The 25,729-nt window shown below is 52.1% G+C and overlaps 3 protein-coding genes across 11 annotated transcripts in view; 2 read left to right on the top strand and 1 right to left on the bottom strand.

The window, feature by feature from the left end:
* The window catches only part of LOC139553543 (R3H domain-containing protein 2-like), a 78,365-nt gene that overhangs the window by 46,245 nt on the left and 6,391 nt on the right, over positions 1 to 25,729 (bottom strand). The window lies entirely within an intron of this gene.
* Positions 16,194 to 17,679, top strand: LOC139568836 (uncharacterized). The gene is made up of 2 exons (XM_071390934.1): positions 16,194 to 16,484; positions 17,032 to 17,679. Exons 1-2 carry the CDS (start codon positions 16,194 to 16,196, stop codon positions 17,677 to 17,679), a joined length of 939 nt encoding a protein of 312 aa, XP_071247035.1.
* On the top strand, positions 21,535 to 24,584 carry LOC139568835 (uncharacterized). The gene is made up of 3 exons (XM_071390933.1): positions 21,535 to 22,026; positions 22,076 to 23,437; positions 23,487 to 24,584. The coding sequence occupies exons 1-3, from the start codon at positions 21,535 to 21,537 to the stop codon at positions 24,582 to 24,584; spliced, it is 2,952 nt and encodes a 983-aa protein (XP_071247034.1).

The following is a 25,729-nucleotide window of genomic DNA, read 5'->3' as shown; positions in this document are numbered from 1 at the left end:
CCACCCACACAACCACCCACACACAAACACCCACACACAAACACCCACACACAAACACAACCACCCACCCACACACAAACACAACCACCCACACACAAACACAACCACCCACAAACACAACCACCCACAAACACAACCAACCACCCACACACAAACACAACCACCCACAAACACAACCACCCACAACCACCCACAACCACCCACAAACACATCCACCCACCCACCCACCCACACATCCACCCACAAACACAACCACCCACCCACACACCCACAAACAATATGCCCTCCAGGACACCTACACCACCCGATGTCACAGGAAGGCCATAAAGACCATCAAGGACAACAACCACCCGAGCCACTGCCTGTTCACCCCGCTATCATCCAGAAGGCGAGGTCAGTACAGGTGCATCAAAGCAGGGACCGAGAGACTGAAAAACAGCTTCTATCTCAAGGCCATCAGACTGTTAAACAGCCACCACTAACATTTAGTGGCTGCTGCCAACATACTGACTCAACTCCAGCTCACTTTAATAATGGGAATTGATGGAAATTGATCAAAAATGTATCACTAGCCACTTTAAACAATGCCACTTAATATAATGTATATGTATATACTGTACTCTATATCATCTACTGCATCTTGCCATCTTTATGTAATACATGTATCACTAGCCACTTTAAACTATGCACTTTTATGTTTACATACCCTACATTACTCATCTCATAGGTATATACTGTACCCGATACCATCTACTGCCTCTTGCCTATGCCGTTCTGTACCATCACTCATTCATATATCTTTATGTACATATTCTTCATCCCTTTACTCTTGTGTGTGTAAAAGGTAGTAGTTGTGGAATTGTTAGGTTAGATTACTTGTTGGTTATTACTGCATTGTCGGAACTAGAAGCACAAGCATTTCGCTACACTCGCATTAACATCTGCTAACCATGTGTATGTGACAAATAAAATTTGATTTGACCCACAAACACAACCACCCACACACACACAACCACCCACAAACACAACCAACCACCCACAAACACAACCAACCACCCACAAACACAACCAACCAACCACCCACAAACACAACCAACCACCCACAAACACAACCAACCAACCAACCACCCACCCACAAACACAACCACACACCCACAAACACAACCACCCACAAGCACCCACACACACACCCACAAATACAACCAACCGACCACCCACCCACAAACACAACCACCCACCCACCCACACTCAGCTCTGAAGAGGCAAATAGTATTTAAAAAACCATTGCAAATAGCCTACAGCTGTTCTTGATTGAGCTTGCCTGTAGCAATGGGACCAATAGACACGTCCCCAAAGTGCAAACCACACCCACTTTTGACCTGGCACTCCGGGCTAAAGAAAATTCTCAAATGATTTGTATTATTTCAAATAGAATATGAACCCAAGTCTGGAAGACAGACAGAGCCTGCTGAAGACCGATTCACTGAGGGTTATTTAGTGCAGGTATTGAGTCCCTGTCCCTCCGGTTAATTGAACCTTTTTTGTGGGTCGTAGCAGGTCAGGGTCTAAGTAATAGTTGGTACCGGACGACAGGAGAGAAAACAGGGGGTTTATGCTATAATATAGGCTTCTGTAAGTTATAGGGAACCAATGTAGCTGCTAGTTATTTATAAACTGCAGCTGTAATCACATGGCCATTTAGCAGGTTGAATTTTATAATGGAGAGGAGAGATTCCTCTGTGAGGAACAGAGAGAGGGATAGAGAGGAACAGAGAGAGAGGGAGAGAGAGAGCTGTGAGGAACAGAGAGAGGGATAGAGAGGAACAGAGAGGGAGAGAGAGAGCTGTGAGGAACAGAGAGAGGGAGAGGGAGAGAGAGAGCTGTGAGGAACAGAGAGAGGGATAGAGAGGAACAGAGAGAGAGAGAGAGAGCTGTGAGGAACAGAGAGAGGGATAGAGAGGAACAGAGAGAGAGAGAGAGAGAGCTGTGAGGAACAGAGAGAGGGATAGAGAGGAACAGAGAGAGAGAGAGAGAGAGAGAGAGCTGTGAGGAACAGAGAGAGGGATAGAGAGGAACAGAGAGAGAGAGAGAGCTGTGAGGAACAGAGAGAGGGATAGAGAGGAACAGAGAGAGGGAGAGAGAGAGCTGTGAGGAACAGAGAGAGGGATAGAGAGGAACAGAGAGAGAGAGAGAGAGCTGTGAGGAACAGAGAGAGAGGGAGAGAGAGAGCTGTGAGGAACAGAGAGAGGGATAGAGAGGAACAGAGAGAGGGAGAGAGAGAGCTGTGAGGAACAGAGAGAGGGATAGAGAGGAACAGAGAGAGAGAGAGAGAGCTGTGAAGAACAGAGAGAGAGGGAGAGAGAGAGCTGTGAGGAACAGAGAGAGGGATAGAGAGGAACAGAGAGAGAGAGAGAGAGCTGTGAGGAACAGAGAGAGAGCTGTGAGGAACAGAGAGAGGGATAGAGAGGAACAGAGAGAGAGGGAGAGAGAGAGCTGTGAGGAACAGAGAGAGAGCTGTGAGGAACAGAGAGAGGGATAGAGAGGAACAGAGAGAGAGGGAGAGAGAGAGCTGTGAGGAACAGAGAGATGGATAGAGAGAGAGGGAGAGAGAGAGCTGTGAGGAACAGAGAGAGGGATAGAGAGGAACAGAGAGGGAGAGAGAGAGCTGTGAGGAACAGAGAGAGGGATAGAGAGGAACAGAGAGAGAGGGAGAGAGAGAGCTGTGAGGGAGAGAGGAACAGAGAGAGGGATAGAGAGGAACAGAGAGGGAGAGAGGAACAGAGAGAGGGGTAGAGAGAGAGGGAGAGGGAGAGAGAGAGAGGAACAGAGAGAGAGGGGGAGAGAGAGAGATAGAGAGAGGGATAGAGAGGAACAGAGAGAGGGAGAGCTGTGAGGAACAGAGAGAGAGGGATAAAGATGCAGAGAGAGAGAGAAAAATAGAAAAACAGAGGGAATGAGTCAGAGCTGAGCAGAGAGGGGGAGGATGACGTCAGCAGGCTGAACATTAAGAGGACACATTAGAAGAGGAAGAGAGAGAGGAAGAGGGAGTGAGGACAGAACAGAGGAGGGGCAGATCAGGGGTATCCTCTATGACAGAGAAGAGGAAGAGGGAGTGAGGACAGAACAGAGGAGGGGCAGAGCAGGGGTATCCTCTGACAGAGAAGAGGAAGAGAGAGAGGAAGAGGGAGTGAGGACAGAACAGAGGAGGGGCAGAGCAGGGGTATCCTCTATGACAGAGAAGAGGAAGAGAGAGAGGAAGAGGGAGTGAGGACAGAACAGAGGGGCAGAGCAGGGGTATCCTCTGACAGAGAAGAGGAAGAGAGAGAGGAAGAGGGAGTGAGGACAGAACAGAGGAGGGGCAGAGCAGGGGTATCCTCTATGACAGAGAAGAGGAAGAGAGAGAGGAAGAGGGAGTGAGGACAGAACAGAGGAGGGGCAGAGCAGGGGTATCCTCTATGACAGAGAAGAGGAAGAGAGAGAGGAAGAGGGAGTGAGGACAGAACAGAGGAGGGGCAGAGCAGGGGTATCCTCTATGACAGAGAAGAGGAAGAGAGAGAGGAAGAGGGAGTGAGGACAGAACAGAGGAGGGGCAGAGCAGGGGTATCCTCTATGACAGAGAAGAGGAAGAGAGAGAGGAAGAGGGAGTGAGGACAGAACAGAGGAGGGGCAGAGCAGGGGTATCCTCTGACAGAGAAGAGGAAGAGAGAGAGGAAGAGGGAGTGAGGACAGAACAGAGGAGGGGCAGAGCAGGGGTATCCTCTATGACAGAGAAGGGAAGAGAGCGCGGAAGAGAGAGTGAGGACAGAACAGAGGAGGGGCAGAGCAGGGGTATCCTCTATGACAGAGAAGAGGAAGAGGGTGTGCGGACAGAACAGAGGAGGGGCAGAGCAGGGGTATCCTCTGACAGAGAAGAGGAAGAGAGAGAGGAAGAGGGAGTGAGGACAGAACAGAGGAGGGGCAGAGCAGGGGTATCCTCTATGACAGAGAAGAGGAAGAGAGAGAGGAAGAGGGAGTGAGGACAGAACAGAGGGGCAGAGCAGGGGTATCCTCTATGACAGAGAAGAGGAAGAGGGTGTGCGGACAGAACAGAGGAGGGGCAGAGCAGGGGTATCCTCTATGACAGAGAATAGAAAAGAGAGTGTGTGTGGGAGGTCAAGATTGAAAGAGGGAGGGGGAGAAAGAGTGACACAGAGAGACGGACAGAGATAGCAGAGCTGCTGACCGTAATCACCCCGCCCTTGTTCATTATAAAGACACAGAGGAGAGAAAGAAAGACACAGAGGAGAGAAAGAAAGACACAGAGGAGAGAAAGAAAGACACAGAGGAGAGAAAGAAAGACACAGAGGAGAGAAAGAAAGACACAGAGGAGAGAAAGAAAGACACAGAGGAGAGAAAGAAAGACACAGAGGAGAGAAAGAAAGACACAGAGGAGAGAAAGAAAGACACAGAGGAGAGAAAGAAAGACACAGAGACAGAGACAGAGACAGAGACAGAGACAGAGAGAGAGAGAGAGGCTATGTGCTCACTGCCCACAAAATGAGGTGGAAACTGAGCTGCACTTCCTAACCTCCTGCCCAATGTATGACCATATTAGAGAGACATATTTCCCTCAGATTACACAGATCCACAAAGAATTCGAAAACAAATCCAATTTTGATAAACTCCCATATCTACTGGGTGAAATTCCACAGTGTGCCATCACAGCAGCAAGATTTGTGACCTGTTGCCACAAGAAAAGGGCAACCAGTGAAGAACAAACACCATTGTAAATACAACCCATATTTATGTTTATTTATTTTAACTTGTGTGCTTTAACCATTTGTACATTGTTACAACACTGCATATATATAATATGACATTTGTAATGTCTTTATTGTTTTGAAACTTCTGTATGTGTAATGTTTACTGTTCATTTTTATTGTTTATTTGACTTTTGTATATTATCTACCTCACTTGCTTTGGCAATGTTAACACATGTTTCCCATGCCAATAAAGCCCATTGAATTGAATTGAATTGAGAGAGAGAGAGAGAGAGAGGAGATCCTTTCTATCCATTATTGATGAGTGCTGGAATGTGGGCGGGGAAGAGAGAAGGATACCGGTATGGAGAAAGAGAGAGGAAGAGAGGGACAGGGGAACCTTTCTCCAAGTCATCCTTCACAGCAGCAGGTCATCAAGAGAACAAAAACTCACCTCTTCTCTCCATTCATGCGATTTGAATCAACAAAAATTATTTAAAAAATAAAAAGATGACTACCTCAACTTTTTCCAGCCACACATGTCAATGAACATTCATCATGATGAGCTCATTATGAATAGAGTGTCAGGAGTCAGGACAAGTCCTCCTAACACTGTCTGTTATCATGACACTAGTATTACAGATGACTGTTTATCTGCTACCCACAGGAGGGGCTCAAAGCAGGCTGCATTCACTCATGTCCACAAGTCTTTACATTCAACACAGCAGTGGGTTTTGGGCTCCCGTGTGATGCAAATGTTGTCACCTAGGACGACTCTATGTCACTGAATCAAGTGTAACGTGGTTAGCCTTCTTCAGAAGTGTGCTGGATGGATTGGAGGCTACCACTCAAAGAAAAATAAATGTCAAAAGAAACACCGGAAATTGGTCCCGTTCCCCTTATAGACCTTACGTCATTTCTGCCCTTCTTCTAGTTTGGGGGGAGCAGGGGAGAGACTTTTTTTTTTTTTTTTTTTAAATCAACGATGAAACAGACTGTGCTGCCGTGCGATTGGCCGAGGCCTCCACCAATGGGAGGCCCAGCTCCATGGCAACAGGCTCTGTCACCAAGAGAAAACCAGAGAGCTCCCTCAACACCCCCATCTCTCTGTAGCACCCCCCCCCCCTTCCTGGCTGCCGAATCCAAAACACACCTCTCTCTCTCACCCCCCTTCTTGCCTGGCGAACCAAACACACACCTCTCTCTCTTACTGTAGCACCCCCTTTCATGTAGAACCCAAAAACACACACACACACACACTTCTCTCACTGTACCACCCCCCCCTTCATGTAGAACCCAAATACACACCTCTCAGTATTACCCTTTTCCCATCCCCAATAACCTAGCTCTGCAGATTTAAGGAGCTCAGCTCTCTCACAATCTCTCTCTCTCTCACACACACACACACACAGGAAAAATTATCTGAGTTACAAAACACCAGCACACACGGAAAGTGATCCAATTCATAAACATTCTAGTGAAGTGTACAGATGGATGACTCCTTGACACACTACTCTGTTCTGTGTTGTGGTGTGTCGGGAATAAGCTCAGCAGATCGGTTTCAGGTGACCCCTGACCTCAGCAGATTGAGGAGCAGACGCACATTGAGACAGAGAGGCCTGAGGAGCTAACTAGTGAACGTGGACAGATCGGGAGGAGGACCATGCTTCCTGGGGCTCCACACTCACATATGAACAGCTACAAGCCAGCTACTGAGACCAGCCGGAGTCACATCTCAACAAAAAAAACATTCACCAAATGTTACAGAAATATTTCCCCAAATATCGCTAGTTAAAACACATGGCACTTAGCGTCACTGACAAGCATTTATGCCTCTGCTACATCGGACCGCTGCAGGCAGAGGTCTGGCCACGAGGCCATCTTAGCTGCTATAGTATTCCTGATAACGATATAGATGTTTTCAGAGTCCAGGAGGACAACTGATGAGATTAGGATCTCTAGGACAAGTTGACATCTCTCCTCTCTCCTTTTTTACTTGTTAATTCTAATGATGCTGTTTTGTACTGTGTCGGACTGCTGTTGCTTTCCTGTGTCTGGTCTGAGTGGTGTGTATTCCATCAGGGAACACATTGGAAACAAGTGATGTTCACTTTAATGTGTTATCCCCTGGATTGTACTCGGTGCACCCAATATTTCCCCAATAAATCAATCACAAAGGTAGTTAATATTGGCCTCAGTGCATGTGGTCCAGGCAGGTAGCAAACCAACATTTGTAGACAGTAAACACCGTGCTCCATTACTGCAACAAATTGAGCCATCCATCCAATCTGAACCACCTATCATGTGAGCAATGCCTAGTCCCTCCCTCCCTCCCAGCACCCAGCTACCTCCATCCATCCCTCCCACCCACCCAGCTACCTCCATCCATCCCTCCCACCCACCCAGCTACCTCCATCTCTCCCTCCCAGCACCCAGCTACCTCCATCCATCCCTCCCTCCCACCCACCCAGCTACCTCCATCCATCCCTCCCTCCCTCCCACCCACCCAGCTACCTCCATCCCTCCCTCCCAGCCAGCTACCTCCATCCCTCCCTCCCACCCAGCTACCTCCATCCCTCCCTCCCACCCAGCTACCTCCATCCATCCCTCCCAGATACCTCCATCCATCCCCCCCTCCCACCCAGCTACCTCCATCCATCCCTCCCACCCACCCAGCTACCTCCATCCCTCCCACCCAGCTACCTCCATCCCTCCCTCCCTCCCACCCACCCAGCTACCTCCATCCCTCCCTCCCACCCAGCTACCTCCATCCCTCCCTCCCACCCAGCTACCTCCATCCCTCCCTCCCAGATACCTCCATCCAGCCCTCCCAGATACCTCCATCCAGCCCTCCCAGATACCTCCATCCAGCCCTCCCAGCTACCTCCATCCCTCCCTCCCACCCAGCTACCTCCATCCCTCCCTCCCAGATACCTCCATCCCTCCCTCCCAGATACCTCCATCCAGCCCTCCCAGATACCTACATCCAGCCCTCCCAGCTACCTCCATCCCTCCCTCCCACCCAGCTACCTCCATCCCTCCCTCCCAGATACCTCCATCCCTCCCTCCCAGATACCTCCATCCAGCCCTCCCAGCTACCTCCATCCCTCCCTCCCACCCAGCTACCTCCATCCCTCCCTCCCAGATACCTCCATCCCTCCCTCCCAGATACCTCCATCCAGCCCTCCCAGATACCTCCATCCAGCCCTCCCAGATACCTCCATCCAGCCCTCCCACCCACCCAGCTATCTCCATCCCTCCCTCCCTCCCTCCCACCCACCCAGCTACCTCCATCCATCCCTCCCTCCCTCCCACCCACCCAGCTACCTCCATCCATCCCTCCCTCCCTCCCTCCCAGCACCCAGCTACCTCCATCCCTCCCTCCCACCCACCCAGCTACCTCCATCCCCCCCTCCCTCCCAGCACCCAGCTACCTCCATCCATCCCTCCCTCCCTCCCTCCCTCCCTCCCACCCAGCTACCTCCATCCATCCCTCCCTCCCTCCCTCCCTCCCACCCAGCTACCTCCATCCCCCCTCCCTCCCAGCACCCAGCTACCTCCATCCATCCCTCCCTCCCAGCACCCAGCTACCTCCATCCCCCCCTCCCTCCCAGCACCCAGCTACCTCCATCCCTCCCTCCCACCCACCCAGCTACCTCCATCCCCCCCTCCCTCCCAGCACCCAGCTACCTCCATCCATCCCTCCCTCCCTCCCTCCCTCCCACCCAGCTACCTCCATCCCCCCTCCCTCCCAGCACCCAGCTACCTCCATCCCCCCCTCCCTCCCAGCACCCAGCTACCTCCATCCCTCCCTCCCACCCACCCAGCTACCTCCATCCCTCCCTCCCACTCAGCACCCAGCTACCTCCATCCCTCCCTCCCACCCACCCAGCTATCTCCATCCCTCCCTCCCACCCAGCTACCTCCATCCCCCCCTCCCTCCCAGCACCCAGCTACCTCCATCCATCCCTCCCTCCCAGCACCTAGCTACCTCCATCCATCTCTCCCTTCCAGCACCCAGCTACCTCCATCCATCCCTCCCTCCCTCCCTCCCACCCACCCAGCTACCTCCATCCCTCCCTCCCACCCAGCTACCTCCATCCCTCCCTCCCAGATACCTCCATCCATCCCTCCCTCCCACCCAGCTACCTCCATCCATCCCTCCCTCCCACCCAGCTACCTCCATCCCCCCTCCCTCCCAGCACCCAGCTACCTCCCTCCCAGCACCCAGCTACCTCCCTCCCAGCACCCAGCTACCTCCCTCCCTCCCCCTCTCCCTTCATCCAGCCAGCCAGGTCTCCTGCTACTTCCCTCTCTCCCCCAGACATGAACCACTAATCCTGACTACTGACCACTGGGCAGTGCTCCTGTCCAGTGGCTTCCATCCCAGGTTTGGGGTATATCACCCTTAGCTGTTCCAAAGTCAACTATACTGTGTGGTGTTTTAGGCTGAAACCGTCTGCCCTGAAGTCTACAATAGATCTGTGTCATCAGTCAAGCTGTCGAATGGACACATGAGGTTATACTGTGTGATTGATGATAGAGAGCGAGAGAGAGAAGACAGGCTATGTGCACACTGCCCATAAAATGAGGTGGAAACTGAGATGCACTTCTTACCAAATGTATGACCATATTAGAGACACATATCTCCCTCAGATTACACAGATCCACAAAGAATTTGAAAACAAATCACTGTCTGGTTCCCACCAACCTACAGCCAGCCAGGAGACAGTGGAGAGAGAGAGCAGGGCAGCCAGCCAGGAGACAGTGGAGAGAGAGCGGAGCAGGCAGCCAGCCAGGAGACAGTGGAGAGAGAGCAGGGCAGGCAGCCAGGAGACAGTGGAGAGAGAGAGCAGGGCAGGCAGCCAGGAGACAGTGGAGAGAGAGCGGCGCAGGCAGCCAGCCAGGAGACAGTGGAGAGAGAGAGCAGGGCAGCCAGCCAGGAGACAGTGGAGAGAGAGAGCAGGGCAGCCAGCCAGGAGACAGTGGAGAGAGAGCAGGGCAGGCAGCCAGCCAGGAGACAGTGGAGAGAGAGCAGGGCAGCCAGCCAACTCAAAAACGACAGAAAGACCAGCAGCCTTCCCACCTGCCAAATACAGACCCTTCAAATCCCTCAGCACACCCACACGCAGGCAGACACACAGCACACCCACACGCAGGCAGACACACAGCACACCCACAAGCAGGCAGACACACAGCACACCCACACGCAGGCAGACACACAGCACACCCACAAGCAGGCAGACACACAGCACACCCACAAGCAGGCAGACACACAGCACACCCACAAGCAGGCAGACACACAGCACACCCACACGCAGGCAGACACACAGCACACCCACAAGCAGGCAGACACACAGCACACCCACAAGCAGGCAGACACACAGCACACCCACAAGCAGGCAGACACACAGCACACCCACACGCAGGCAGACACACAGCACACCCACACGCAGGCAGACACACAGCACACCCACACGCCGGCAGACACACAGCACACCCACAAGCAGGCAGACACACAGCACACACACACGCAGGCAGACACACAGCACACCCACAAGCAGGCAGACACACAGCACACCCACAAGCAGGCAGACACACAGCACACCCACAAGCAGGCAGACACACAGCACACCCACACGCAGGCAGACACACAGCACACCCACAAGCAGGCAGACACACAGCACACCCACAAGCAGGCAGACACACAGCACACCCACACAGCACACCCACACGCAGGCAGACACACAGCACACCCACACGCAGGCAGACACACAGCACACCCACACGCAGGCAGACACACAGCACACTCACAAGCAGGCAGACACACAGCACACCCACACGCAGGCAGACACACAGCACACCCACAAGCAGGCAGACACACAGCACACCCACAAGCAGGCAGACACACAGCACACCCACAAGCAGGCAGACACACAGCACACCCACACGCAGGCAGACACACAGCACACCCACACGCAGGCAGACACACAGCACACCCACAAGCAGGCAGACACACAGCACACCCACAGACAGCCCTTGGGTCAGGGTCACAGACACACAATGAGCAGTGGGTTCCACTGCAACAATAACACACCAGCTCTCATCTGACAGACTCACTAGAGACGGAGCTGTAGTGGAGCAGGTCGAGAGCTTCAAGTCCCTCGGTGTCCACATCACTAAGGATCTATCATGGTCCACACACACCAACACAGTTGTGAAGAGGGCACGACAACGCCTCTTCCCCCCAGGAGAATGAAAAGATTTGGCATGGGTGCTCAGATCCTCAAAAAGTTAAACAGCTGCACCATCCAGAGCATCTTGACTGGCTGCATCACCGCCTGGTATGGCAACTGCTTGGCATCCAACCGCAAGGCGCTACAGAGGGTAGTGCGTACGGCCCAGTACATCACTGGGGCCAAGCTTCCTGCCATCCAGGACCTATATACCAGGCGGTGTCAGAGGAAGGCCCTAAAAACAAATCTGACTCCAGCCACCTTAGTCATAGACTGTTCTCTGCTACAGCATGGCAAGCGGTACAGACGCACCAAGTCTGGAACCAACAGGAAACCTGAACAGCTTCTACCCCAAAGCCGAAAGACTGCTAAATATTTAGTTAAAAAGTTAGTCCGGGTAGCTATTGGTTATCTGCATTGACCCTTTTTGCACTCTCTTTTGACTCCCATACACTGCTGTTACTGTTTATTATCTATCCTTTACCCCTACCTACAGTATACTGATGTTACTGTCTATTATCTATCCTTTACCCCTACCTACAGTATACTGCTGTTACTGTCTATTATCTATCCTTTACCCCTACCTACAGTATACTGCTGTTACTGTCTATTATCTATCCTTTACCCCTACCTACAGTATACTGCTGTTACTGTCTATTATCTATCCTTTACCCCTACCTACAGTATACTGCTGTTACTGTCTATTATCTATCCTTTACCCCTACCTACAGTATACTGCTGTTACTGTTTATTATCTATCCTTTACCCCTACCTACAGTATACTGCTGTTACTGTCTATTATCTATCCTTTACCCCTACCTACAGTATACTGCTGTTACTGTCTATTATCTATCCTTTACCCCTACCTACAGTATACTGCTGTTACTGTCTATTATCTATCCTTTACCCCTACCTACAATATACTGCTGTTACTGTCTATTATCTATCCTTTACCCCTACCTACAGTATACTGCTGTTACTGTCTATTATCTATCCTTTACCCCTACCTACAATATACTGCTGTTACTGTCTATTATCTATCCTTTACCCCTACCTACAGTATACTGCTGTTACTGTCTATTATCTATCCTTTACACCTACCTACAGTATACTGCTGTTACTGTCTATTATCTATCCTTTACCCCTACCTACAATATACTGCTGTTACTGTCTATTATCTATCCTTTACCCCTACCTACAGTATACTGCTGTTACTGTCTATTATCTATCCTTTACACCTACCTACAGTATACTGCTGTTACTGTCTATTATCTATCCTTTACCCCTACCTACAGTATACTGCTGTTACTGTCTATTATCTATCCTTTACCCCTACCTACAGTATACTGCTGTTACTGTCTATTATCTATCCTTTACCCCTGCCTACAGTATACTGCTGTTACTGTCTATTATCTATCCTTTACACCTACCTACAGTATACTGCTGTTACTGTTTATTATCTATCCTTTACCCCTACCTACAGTATACTGCTGTTACTGTCTATTATCTATCCTGTTACCTGGTCACTTTACCCCTACCTACAGCATACTGCAGTTACTGTCTATTATCTATCCTTTACCCCTACCTACAGTATACTGATGTTACCTCTTCTGTTGCCTGGTCACTTTACCCCTACCCACAGTATACTGCTGCTACTGTTTATTATCTACCTATATGTACAGTACCTTCGGAAAGTATTCAGACCCCTTGACTAACATGTTATGTTAGACTTAATCTAAAATAAATTACATTTAAAAAAAAATCCTCATCAATCTACACACAATACCCCATCATGACATCACAATGCCCCATCATGACATCACAATACACCATCATGACAAAGCAAAAACAGGTCTTTAGAAGTGTTTAGCAAATGTATTAAAAACAGAAATACCTTATTTACGTAAGTATTCAGACCTTTTGCTATGAGACTCGAAATTGAGCTCAGGGGCATCCTGTTGTTTCCTTTGATCATCCTTGAGATGTTTCTAAAACTTGATTGAACTTAATCCACCTGTGGTAAATTCAATTGATTGTACATGATTTGGAAAGGCACACACCTGTCTATATAAAGGTCCCACAGTTGACAGTGCATGTCAGAGCAAAAACCAAGCCATGAGGTCAAAGGAATTGTCCGTAGAGTTCCCGAGACAGGATTGTGTCGAGGCACAGATCTGGGGAAGGGTACCAAAAAAATGTCTGCAGCATTGAAGATCCAAGAACACAGTGGCCTCCATCATTCTTAAATGGAAGAAGTTTGGAACCACCAAGACTCTTCCTAGAGCTGGCCGCCCAGCCAACTGAGTAATCGGGGGAGAAGGGCCTTGGTCAGGGAGGTGACCAAGAACCTGATGGTCACTGACTGAGCTACAGAGTTCCTTTGTGGAGATGGGAGAACCTTCCAGAAGGACAACCATCTCTGCAGCACTCCACCAATCAGGCCTTTATGGTAGAGTGGCCAGACGGAAGCCACTCCTCAGTAAAAAGGCACATGACAGTCCGCTTGGAGTTCGCCAAAAGGCACCTAAAGACTCTCAGACCATGAGAAACAAGATTCTCTGGTCTGATGAAACCAACATTAAATGCGTTGGCTTGAATGCCAAGAGTCCCTTCTGGAGGAAACCTGCCACCATCCCTACGGTGAAGCGTGGTCGTGGCAGTATCATGCTCTGGGCATGTTTTTCAGCGGCAGGGGCTGGGAGACTAGTCAGGATCGAGGGAAAGATGAATGGAGCAAAATACAAAGAGATCCTTGATGAAAACCTGCTCCAGAGCGCTCAGGACCTCAGACTGGGGTGAAGGTTCACCTTCCAACTGGACAATGACCTGAAGCACACAGCCAAGACAACACAGGAGTGGCTTCGGGACAAGTCTCTGAATGTCCTTGAGTGGCCCAGCCAGAGCCCGGACTTGAACCCAATCGAACATCTCTGGAGAGACTTAAGAATATCTGTGCAGAAACCTGACAGAGCTTGAGAGGATCTGCAGAGAAGAATGGGAGAAACACCCCAAATACAGGTGTGCCAAGTCTGAGCGTCATACCGAAGAAGACTCAAGGCTGTAATCGCTGCCAAAGATGCTTCAACAAAGTAAAGGGTCTGAATAGTTGTCAATGTTATATTTCTGTTTTTTTTTCAAACAATTTTATACATTTTTGAATAAGGTTGTAACCTAACAAAATGTGGAAAAAGTCAAGGAGTACTGTACATATCTAGGAGTACTGCAGCATACCACCCTGCATACCACTGCTGGCTTGCTTCTGAAGCTAAGCAGGGTTGGTCCTGGTCAGTCCCTGGATGGGAGACCAGGTGCTGCTGGAAGTGGTGTTGGAGGGCCAGTAGGAGGCACTCTTTCCTCTGGTCTAAACAAAGATCCCAATGCCCCAGGGCAGTGATTGGGGACACTGCTCTGTGTAGGGTGCCGTCTTTCGGATGGGACGTTAAACGGGTGTCCTGACTCTCTGAGGTCATTAAAGATCCCATGGCACTTATCGTAAGAGTAGGGGTGTTAACCCCGGTGTCCTGGCTAAATTCCCAATCTGGCCCTCAACCATCACGGTCACCTAATAATCCCCAGTTTACAATTGGCTCATTCATCCCCCTCCTCTCCCCTGTAACTATTCCCCAGGTCGTTGCTGCAAATGAGAACGTGTTCTCAGTCAACTTACCTGGTAAAATAAAAATAAATAAATAAAAAAATTACCTCGTACCCTGCACACCAACCCTGTGTATATAGTCAAGTTATCATTACTCACTGTATATATAGTTATCGTTACTCACTGTGTATATAGTCAAGTTATCGTTACTCACTGTGTATATAGTCAAGTTATCGTTACTCACTGTGTATATAGTCAAGTTATCGTTACTCACTGTGTATATAGTCACGTTATCGTTACTCACTGTGTATATAGTTATCGTTACTCACTGTGTATATAGTTATCGTTACTCACTGTGTATATAGTTATCGTTACTCACTATGTATATAGTTATCGTTACCCACTGTGTATATAGTTATCGTTACTCACTGTGTATATAGTCAAGTTATCGTTACTCACTGTGTATATAGTTATCGTTACTCACTGTGTATATAGTTATCGTTACCCACTGTGTATATAGTTATCGTTACTCACTGTGTATATAGTTATCGTTACTCACTATGTATATAGTTATCGTTACTCACTGTGTATATAGTCAAGATATCGTTACTCACTGTGTATATAGTTATCGTTACTCACTGTGTATATAGTTATCGTTACTCACTGTGTATATAGTCAAGTTATCATTACTCACTGTGTATATAGTTATCGTTACTCACTGTGTATATAGTTATCGTTACTCACTGTGTATATAGTTATCGTTACTCACTATGTATATAGTTATCGTTACTCACTGTGTATATAGTCAAGATACCGTTACTCACTGTGTATATAGTTATCCTTACTCACTGTGTATATAGTTATCATTACTCACTATGTATATAGTTATCGTTACTCACTGTGTATATAGTCAAGTTATCGTTACTCACTGTGTATATAGTTATCGTTACTCACTGTGTATATAGTCAAGTTATCATTACTCACTGTGTATATAGTTATCGTTACTCACTATGTATATAGTTATCGTTACTCACTGTGTATATAGTTATCGTTACTCACTATGTATATAGTTATCGTTACTCACTGTGTATATCGTCAAGTTATCGTTACTCACTGTGTATATAGTCACGTTAGCGTTACTCACTGTGTATATAGTCAAGTTATCGTTACTCACTGTGTATATAGTCACGTTAGCGTTACTCACTGTGTATATAGTCACGTTATCGTTACTCACTGTGTATATAGTCACGTTATCGTTACTCACTGTGTATATAGTTATCGTTACTCACTGTGTATATAGTCAAGTTATCGTTACTCACTATGTATATAGTTATCGTTACTCACTGTGTATATAGTCACGTTAGCGTTACTCACTGTGTATATAGTCACGTTATCGTTACTCACTGTGTATATAGTCACGTTATCGTTACTCACTGTGTATATAGTCACGTTATCGTTACTCACTGTGTATATAGTCACGTTATCGTTACTCACTGTGTATATAGTCACGTTATCGTTACTCACTGTGGATTTATTCCTCGTGTTATTTTTATATTATTTATATATTTCTCTCCTCATTGTTGGGGAGGGGCCAAAAAACACAATTTGATTTGAGACACTAGCATGGCCTCAATGTGGCAAGGCTGCTGGTATGACTGCATCCCATCATCACCATCCCAACTTAGACCCCACCACCAGCCATGCCTAGCCCAGCACACCACCAAGCACACCCAGCACACCACCAAGCACACCCAGCACACCACCAGCCAAGACCACCCGAGCCCAGCCAAGCCCACCACCAGCCAGGACCAGCCCAGCACACCACCAAGCACACCACTAGCCAAGCCCACCCCAGCCAAGCCCACCCCAGCCAGGCCCACCCCAGCCAGGCCCAGCCCACCACCTCTCCGTTTCGTTACGACTCGAGCGATACCGTTTCGTTACGACTCGAGCGATACCGTTTCGTTACGACTCGAGCGATACCTCTCCGTCCATTCTAGCAGCAGGATACACAGAGAATGGAACAGCTGGATAGGGTAAACCACTCGAGTAGCACAAAACGGAATATAACATTGTGGATAAAGTTTTGAATAACACAACGTAAACACCTGAATCACTATACTGAGAACTTTGCCGTTTCGTAAAGGACGTGACGTATTTAGGTGTTTTTGGAGCCTTAGTTCATGTTTGTCCACGGCCCCCATACAGCAGAACGATTCCATTTACATTTAAAAAAATACAGATTTGGTTGAAAAAAGGTAAACTTGTCCTTTAATTAGACAGTGGTGCTGGTGTAGACGTCACCTAGAGCCCTGTGCCAGATCATGGTCACGTCTCTGACCTGACAGCAGTAACAGGACAACCTCTCACTGACTCTCACTGAGAACAGCCATCTGCTCTCACCTAGCCTAGCTGTTGCAACACTCCTCCCTACTCTGTTCTCTCCTCCTCTTTCTCCAAGCCCAGCCTGCACCTCCTCTCCCCCAAGCCCAGCCTGCACCTCCTCTCTCCTCCAAGCCCAGCCTGCACCTCCTCTCCCCTCTCCTCCAAGCCCAGCCTGCACCTCCTCTCCTCTCCCCTCCAAGCCCAGCCTGCACCTCCTCTCCCCTCCAAGCCCAGCCTGCACCTCCTCTCCTCTCCTCCAAGCCCAGCCTGCACCTCCCCTCCAAGCCCAGCCTGCACCTCCTCTCCCCTCTCCTCCAAGCCCAGCCTGCACCTCCTCTCCCCTCTCCTCCAAGCCCAGCCTGCACCCCCTCTCCCCTCCAAGCCCAGCCTGCACCTCCTCTCCCCTCTCCTCCAAGCCCAGCCTGCACCCCCTCTCCCCTCCAAGCCCAGCCTGCACCTCCTCTCCCCTCCCCTCCAAGCCCAGCCTGCACCCCCTCTCCCCTCCAAGCCCAGCCTGCACCTCCTCTCCCCTCCCCTCCAAGCCCAGCCTGCACCTCCTCTCTCCTCCAAGCCCAGCCTGCACCCCCTCTCCCCTCCAAGCCCAGCCTGCACCTCCTCTCCCCTCTCCTCCAAGCCCAGCCTGCACCCCCTCTCCCCTCCAAGCCCAGCCTGCATCTCCTCTCCCCTTAAGCCCAGCCTGCATCTCCTCTCCAGACAGAGATAAATAAGCAGGAGAGAGAGAGCGATCGCTGTGAGGAGAGGAGAGGGAGCCATAAGGACGCTATGCTATAAATAGGTAGGAGAGAGAGAGCGATCGCTGTGAGGGGAGGAGAGGAGAGGGAGCCATAAGGACGCTATGCTATAAATAGGTAGGAGAGAGAGAGCGGTCGCTGTGAGGGGAGGAGAGGAGAGGGAGCCATAAGGACGCTATGCTATAAATAGGTAGGAGAGAGAGAGCGGTCGCTGTGAGGGGAGGAGAGGAGAGGGAGCCATAAGGACGCTATGCTATAAATAGGTAGGAGAGAGAGAGCGGTCGCTGTGAGGGGAGGAGAGGAGAGGGAGCCATAAGGACGCTATGCTATAAATAGGTAGGAGAGAGAGCGGTCGCTGTGAGGAGAGGAGAGGAGAGGAGCCATAAGGACGCTATGCTATAAATAGGTAGGAGAGAGAGAGCGGTCGCTGTGAGGGGAGGAGAGGAGAGGGAGCCATAAGGACGCTATGCTATAAATAGGTAGGAGAGAGAGAGCGGTCGCTGTGAGGAGAGGAGAGGGAGCAATAAGGACGCTATGCTATAAATAGGTAGGAGAGAGAGCGGTCGCTGTGAGGGGAGGAGAGGAGAGGGAGCCATAAGGACGCTATGCTATAAATAGGTAGGAGAGAGAGCGGTCGCTGTGAGGAGAGGAGAGGGAGCCATAAGGACGCTATGCTATAAATAGGTCGGAGAGAGAGAGCGATCGCTGTGAGGAGAGGAGAGGAGAGGGAGCCATAAGGACGCTATGCTATAAATAGGTCGGAGAGAGAGAGCGATCGCTGTGAGGAGAGGAGAGGGAGCCATAAGGACGCTATGCTATAAATAGGTAGGAGAGAGAGAGCGATCGCTGTGAGGGGAGGAGAGGAGAGGGAGCTATAAGGACGCTATGCTATAAATAGGTAGGAGAGAGAGCGGTCGCTGTGAGGAGAGGAGAGGAGAGGAGCCATAAGGACGCTATGCTATAAATAGGTAGGAGAGAGAGCGGTCGCTGTGAGGAGAGGAGAGGAGAGGGAGCTATAAGGACGCTATGCTATAAATAGGTAGGAGAGAGAGCGGTCGCTGTGAGGAGAGGAGAGGAGAGGAGCCATAAGGACGCTATGCTATAAATAGGTAGGAGAGAGAGAGCGGTCGCTGTGAGGAGAGGAGAGGGAGCCATAAGGACGTAGCAGATTCTGTTTATTCAAGAGGGCTTTGCTGCTGCGCTCTCTCTCTCACTCTCTTGCAAGCCCTCTCTCCCTCATCCCTCTGTCACCTGCACCCCCCCTCTTCCTCATCATCATGGTGTCGGAATCATCTATTTGCTGCCAAACTACAGTACACATCTCCATGGATACCGGGCTACATATTGCCTCTTATTGCCTCGAAATCTGTCCATCTGTGTGTACTCTCCTCTCCCCCCTCCTCCTCCTCCTCCTCCTCCTCCTCCTTCCCCTCTCCTCCACCTCCCCCTCTCTCGATACACAAACCAACTAAGCCACCCACAGGCTGCCCTCGCCCCTAATCTCTCTCTCCCTTCCTCCTCTTTTGTCTATCCCTGTTTCTGTCTCCCTCTCTCATAGCTCTCCCTCCCGACCTACCTCCCTCCCTCTCTCATAGCTCTCCCTCCCGACCTACCTACCTCCCTCCCCCTCTCATAGCTCTCCCTCCCCCTCTCATAGCTCTCCCTCTCATAGCTCTCCCTCCCCCTCTCATAGCTCTCCCTCCCCCTCTCATAGCTCTCCCTCCCGACCTACCTCCCTCCCTCTCTCATAGCTCTCCCTCCCTACCTACCTACCTCCCTCCCTCTCTCATAGCTCTACCTCCTTCCCTTTCTCCTGGCTCTCCCTTCCTCTGGGCAGCAGCTAGCCTAGCGGTTAAGAGCATAGGGCCAGTAACAGAAAGGTTTGCTGGTTCGAATCCCGGGGGCTGGCAAGGTGGAAGAATCTGCAGCAAGACAGTTAAACCCCAACAACAACTGCTCCCAATGACGTATGTCGATTAAGGTTAACACCCAGCATCTCTGTGATTCAGAGGGGTTGTGTTAAATACGGAAGACATTTTGGTTGAATGCATTCAGTTGTGCAACCGAATAAGTCTCCCACTTTACCCAGCTCTCTCTCTCTCTCTCTAGTCCCTCTCTCTCTAGTCCCTCTCTCTCTAGTCCCTCTCTCTCTAGTCCCTCTCTCTCTAGTCCCCCTCTCTAGTCCCCCTCTCTAGTCCCCCTCTCCAGTCCCCCTCTCCAGTCCCCCTCCTCAGTCCCCCTCCTCAGTCCCCCTCCTCAGTCCCAGTCTCTCTTCCTCCCTCCGTCCCCTCAGTGCCCCTCCTCTGTCCCAGTCTCTCTTCCTCCCTCCGTCCCCTCAGTGCCCCTCTGTCCCAGTCTCTCTTCCTCCCTCCGTCCCCTCAGTGCCCCTCTGTCCCAGTCTCTCTTCCTCCCTCCGTCCCCTCAGTGCCCCTCTGTCCCAGTCTCTCTCCGTCCCTCAGTGCCCCTCCTCTGTCCCAGTCTCTCTTCCTCCCTCCCCTCAGTGCCTCTCCTCTCAATGGCAGGTTCCAAAGTGAGGTACTCTTCCTCTTAACTCTCCACCCCCACCTCCCTCCCCTCCCTCACTCCCCACCTCCCTCCCTCTCTTCCACCTCTCTTCCACGACGCAGTAGCAGGGAATTCCTCATTACCTCACCACTGGCTTCGCCAAAGAGTGAGTCAGTCAGTGGCAACACACACACACACACACACACACACACACACACACACACACACACACACACACACACACACACACACACACACACACACACACACACAGATGCAGCATAGCCTTCATGCACCAGTAATATACTAGAACAATCCATTGGCCTACAGAACATAGTCAGTGATTTCATGCAGTTTCTTAATGTTACAATTTAATAAAATAAAACATTAAATCACAGCTTTCAAAAACGAAAACCAATGCAGGCGAACAGAGCTTCAAAGCTTAACACGTCTGCAGAAGAGTAATTACAAAGACTATCAAACCGTACTTTATAAAAACTATCCGTAGCTCGTGATGTCATGGAACACAGAGAGTGAGAGCTAAGTTGTACCTTAGCAACATTACAGAAGAGATGAGACGAACAGAGACAGACTCAAGGCAATTATAAGCTAAGGCAGTCCACCGAATAGAAGTTTAATCTATGACGCGTCCCGAGATAAATGGTAAATGTGAGTGAAAAATACAAACACAGCAGCACTCACACATACAGACAGCTTACTGTGTTTAGAGTTGTGCAGCTCCCATGCAGAGGCGGTTTTGCAGGATGTAGGAAGGATGTGGTGTCTGAGAGACAAAAAGGTAAAGCTCTGTTCTACTGTAGCTGCTGCTGCTGTGGAAGTCACAGTAAACTAGTTGGAATAAGAGAGAGAGAGAGAGAGAGAGAGAGGAGATTCCATCCTCCACTGTCAGCTAACTAGATACCGCTAGCTGAAGATAATTTTAGTGTCTGGGACCACTGTCAGCCAACTAGCTACCGCTAGCTGAAGGTAATTTTAATGTCTGGGACCACTGTCAGCCACTGTCCTAGCGAGCTGTACACTTCGTAGCTAACTAGCTACCGCTAGCTGAAGGTAATTTTAGTGTCTGGGACCACTGTCAGCCACTGTCCTAGCGAGCTGTACACTTCGTAGCTACTCTTTTCTAAAAGCTGCGAGGGTTTTTCTAAACGAGAGGAAGGAAGGACACCTCGACTGCCCACTTCTTTTTCTGAATGAAGCACAGCAGAGACCTCTCCCTCCCTCCCTCCCTGATAAAAACAAACTGAATGCTAGAAAAACAAGCAAGACACCTGATTAGTGGGGGAAAAGATAATTCCCTAAAGATGAACAAGCCCTCACTGCAACAAGCCCTCACTGCAACACTGCAACAAGCCCGCACCGCAACAAGCCCCCGCCGCTGCACCGCAACAAGCCCCCGCCCCAGCACCGCAACAAGCCCACGCTCCAGCACCGCAACAAGCCCACGCCGCAACAAGCCCACGCCGCAGCACCGCAACAAGCCCACGCCCCAGCACCGCAACAAGCCCACGCCCCAGCACCGCAACAAGCCCACGCCCCAGCACCGCAACAAGCCCACGCCCCAGCACCGCAACAAGCCCACGCCCCAGCACCGCAACAAGCCCACGCCCCAGCACCGCAACAAGCCCACGCCCCAGCACCGCAACAAGCCCACGCCGCAGCACCACAGCAAGCCCACGCCGCAGCACCGCAACAAGCCCACGCCCCAGCACCGCAACAAGCCCACGCCACAGCACCGCAACAAGCCCACGCCACAGCACCGCAACAAGCCCACGCCACAGCAAGCCCACGCCCCAGCACCGCAACAAGCCCACGCCCCAGCATCGCAACAAGCCCACTCCCCAGCACCGCAACAAGCCCACGCCCCAGCACCGCAACAAGCCCACGCCACAGCACCGCAACAAGCCCACACCCCAGCAAGCCCACGCCCCAGCACCACAACAAGCCCACGCCACAGCAAGCCCACGCCACAGCACCGCAACAAGCCCACGCCCCAGCACCGCAACAAGCCCACGCCGCAGCACCGCAACAAGCCCCCGCCACAACAAGCCCACGCCCCAGCACCACAACAAGCCCACGCCACAGCAAGCCCACGCCGCAGCACCGCAACAAGCCCACGCCACAGCAAGCCCACTCCCCAGCACCGCAACAAGCCCACGCCGCAGCACCGAAACAAGCCCCCGCCACAACAAGCCCACGCCACAGCACCGCAACAAGCCCGCGCCGCAGCACCGCAACAAGCCCGCGCCCCAGCACCGCAACAAGCCCGCGCCCCAGCACCGCAACAAGCCCCCGCCCCAGCACCGCAACAAGCCCCCGCCCCAGCACCGGAACAAGCCCCCGCCCCAGCACCGCAACAAGCCCATGCCACAGCACCGCAACAAGCCCCCGCCACAGCACCGCAACAAGCCCCCGCCACAGCACCGCAACAAGCCCCCGCCACAGCACCGCAACAAGCCCCCGCCACAGCACCGCAACAAGCCCCCGCCACAGCACCGCAACAAGCCCCCGCCACAGCACCGTAACAAGCCCCCGCCACAGCACCGCAACAAGCCCCCGCCACAGCACCGCAACAAGCCCCCGCCACAGCACCGCAACAAGCCCCCGCCACAGCACCGCAACAAGCCCACGCCACAGCACCGCAACAAGCCCACGCCCCAGCACCGCAACAAGCCCACGCCCCAGCACCGCAACAAGCCCACGCCCCAGCACCGCAACAAGCCCACGCCCCAGCACCGCAACAAGCCCACGCCCCAGCACCGCAACAAGCCCACGCCCCAGCACCGCAACAAGCCCACGCCCCAGCACCGCAACAAGCCCACGCCCCAGCACCGCAACAAGCCCACGCCCCAGCACCGCAACAAGCCCACGCCCCAGCACCGCAACAAGCCCACGCCCCAGCACCGCAACAAGCCCACGCCCCAGCACCGCAACAAGCCCACGCCCCAGCACCGCAACAAGCCCACGCCCCAGCACCGCAACAAGCCCACGCCCCAGCACCGCAACAAGCCCACGCCACAGCACCGCAACAAGCCCACGCCACAGCACCGCAACAAGCCCACGCCACAGCACCGCAACAAGCCCACGCCACAGCACCGTAACAAGCCCCCGCCACAGCACCGCAACAAGCCCACGCCACAGCACCGCAACAAGCACACTCCACAGCACCGCAACAAGCCCACGCCACCGCAACAAGCCCACGCCCCAGCACCGCAACAAGCCCACGCCACAGCACCGTAACAAGCCCCCGCCACAGCACCGCAACAAGCCCACGCCACAGCACCGCAACAAGCCCACGCCACAGCACCGCAACAAGCCCACGCCACAGCACCGCAACAAGCCCACGCCCCAGCACCGCAACAAGCCCACGCCACAGCACCGCAACAAGCCCACGCCCCAGCACCGCAACAAGCCCACGCCCCAGCACCGCAACAAGCCCACGCCCCAGCACCGCAACAAGCCCACGCCACAGCACCGCAACAAGCCCACGCCACAGCACCGCAACAAGCCCACGCCCCAGCACCGCAACAAGCCCACGCCCCAGCACCGCAACAAGCCCACGCCCCAGCACCGCAACAAGCCCACGCCCCAGCACCGCAACAAGCCCACGCCCCAGCACCGCAACAAGCCCACGCCCCAGCACCGCAACAAGCCCACGCCACAGCACCGCAACAAGCCCACGCCCCAGCACCGCAACAAGCCCACGCCCCAGCACCGCAACAAGCCCACGCCCCAGCACCGCAACAAGCCCACGCCCCAGCACCGCAACAAGCCCACGCCCCAGCACCGCAACAAGCCCACGCCCCAGCACCGCAACAAGCCCACGCCCCAGCACCGCAACAAGCCCACGCCCCAGCACCGCAACAAGCCCACGCCACAGCACCGCAACAAGCCCACGCCACAGCACCGTAACAAGCCCCCGCCACAGCACCGCAACAAGCCCACGCCACAGCACCGCAACAAGCCCACGCCCCAGCCCCGCAACAAGCCCACGCCCCAGCACCGCAACAAGCCCACCCCCCAGCACCGCAACAAGCCCACGCCACAGCACCGCAACAAGCACACTCCACAGCACCACAACAAGCCCACGCCACCGCAACAAGCCCACGCCCCAGCACCGCAACAAGCCCACGCCACAGCACCACAACAAGCCCACGCCGCAGCAAGCCCACGCCGCAGCACCGCAACAACACCACGCCCCAGCACCGCAACAAGCCCACGCCACAGCACCGCAACAAGCCCACGCCACAGCACCACAGCAAGCCCACGCCACAGCACGTTCCTTAAGAGTCTATTGACACACCAATCTGCAAAGGAAGGTGGCCGAGCTACAGCAGTGTTTATCAGGCTATAAAACATCCTGAAAATCGGTCTTCTCAACAAAAAAACGATGCTTATTGGTTAACATTAACAGGGGCTTTAAGGAGGGGCTGGCCTGGGAAACCCTGTCATTAGGGAGCCATACAACCATTATGAAACACAGAGTAAAAAAGTAGTTTTAGTGCAGAAAATAGTTATATGCATTGCAGGCCAGGGCATAACGTAACCTGAAGATAAGGGTGCGACATGGGCCTAGTTGGCTTTCAACCACCAACTGGGGCTTTTGGTAATGCCTTGATTTGGTCATTGAAGATGGCAGTTCAGGGAATCAAACAAGTTCAACTGTTTGAACTTATGCAGGTAATTGGAGGAATGGAATGTAGACAAACATACTGCGTTGTACTGTCCGTATAGGCTGGCTAGGTCGAGGCCGGGGACACCATGGCAGCAGATGTGTACGTGTGTTAGCATATAGCAGGGTTTACACTATTGTACTGTCCATATAGGCTGGCTAGGTCGGGGCCCGGGGACACCATGGCAGCAGATGTGTAAGTGTGTTAGCATATAGCAGGGTTTACACTATTGTACTGTCCGTATAGGCTGGCTAGGTCGAGGCCCGGGGACACCATGGCAGCAGATGTGTAAGTGTGTTAGCATATAGCAGGGTTTACACTATTGTACTGTCCGTATAGGCTGGCTAGGTCGAGGCCGGGGACACCATGGCAGCAGATGTGTAAGTGTGTTAGCATATAGCAGGGTTTACACTATTGTACTGTCCGTATAGGCTGGCTAGGTCGAGGCCCGGGGACACCATGGCAGCAGATGTGTAAGTGTGTTAGCGTGTTAGCATATAGCAGGGTTTACACTATTGTACTGTCCATATAGGCTGGCTAGGTCGAGGCCGGGGACACCATGGCAGCAGATGTGTAAGTGTGTTAGCATATAGCAGGGTTTACACTATTGTACTGTCCGTATAGGCTGGCTAGGTCGAGGCCGGGGACACCATGGCAGCAGATGTGTACGTGTGTTAGCATATAGCAGGGTTTACACTATTGTACTGTCCATATAGGCTGGCTAGGTCGGGGCCGGGGACACCATGGCAGCAGATGTGTACGTGTGTTTGCATATAGCAGGGTTTACACTATTGTACTGTCCATATAGGCTGGCTAGGTCGAGGCC

This window comes from Salvelinus alpinus, chromosome 2, assembly GCF_045679555.1.
Source record: "Salvelinus alpinus chromosome 2, SLU_Salpinus.1, whole genome shotgun sequence".
NCBI lineage: Eukaryota > Metazoa > Chordata > Actinopteri > Salmoniformes > Salmonidae > Salvelinus > Salvelinus alpinus.
Note: the sequence above shows the minus strand (reverse complement) of the source record. Positions and strands in the feature narration are given on the sequence as shown.

Coding starts and splice junctions, on each gene's coding strand:
- LOC139568836 (XM_071390934.1), top strand. CDS start 16,194: ATGGCCTCAATGTGGCAAGGCTGCTGGTATGACTGCATCCCATCATCA. Junction 16,485..17,031: donor GCCCACCACCTCTCCGTTTC/GTTACGACTCGA, acceptor TCTTTCTCCAAG/CCCAGCCTGCACCTCCTCTC.
- LOC139568835 (XM_071390933.1), top strand. CDS start 21,535: ATGAACAAGCCCTCACTGCAACAAGCCCTCACTGCAACACTGCAACAA. Junction 22,027..22,075: donor CACAGCAAGCCCACGCCCCA/GCACCGCAACAA, acceptor CCCACTCCCCAG/CACCGCAACAAGCCCACGCC. Junction 23,438..23,486: donor CGCAACAAGCCCACGCCCCA/GCACCGCAACAA, acceptor CCCCCGCCACAG/CACCGCAACAAGCCCACGCC.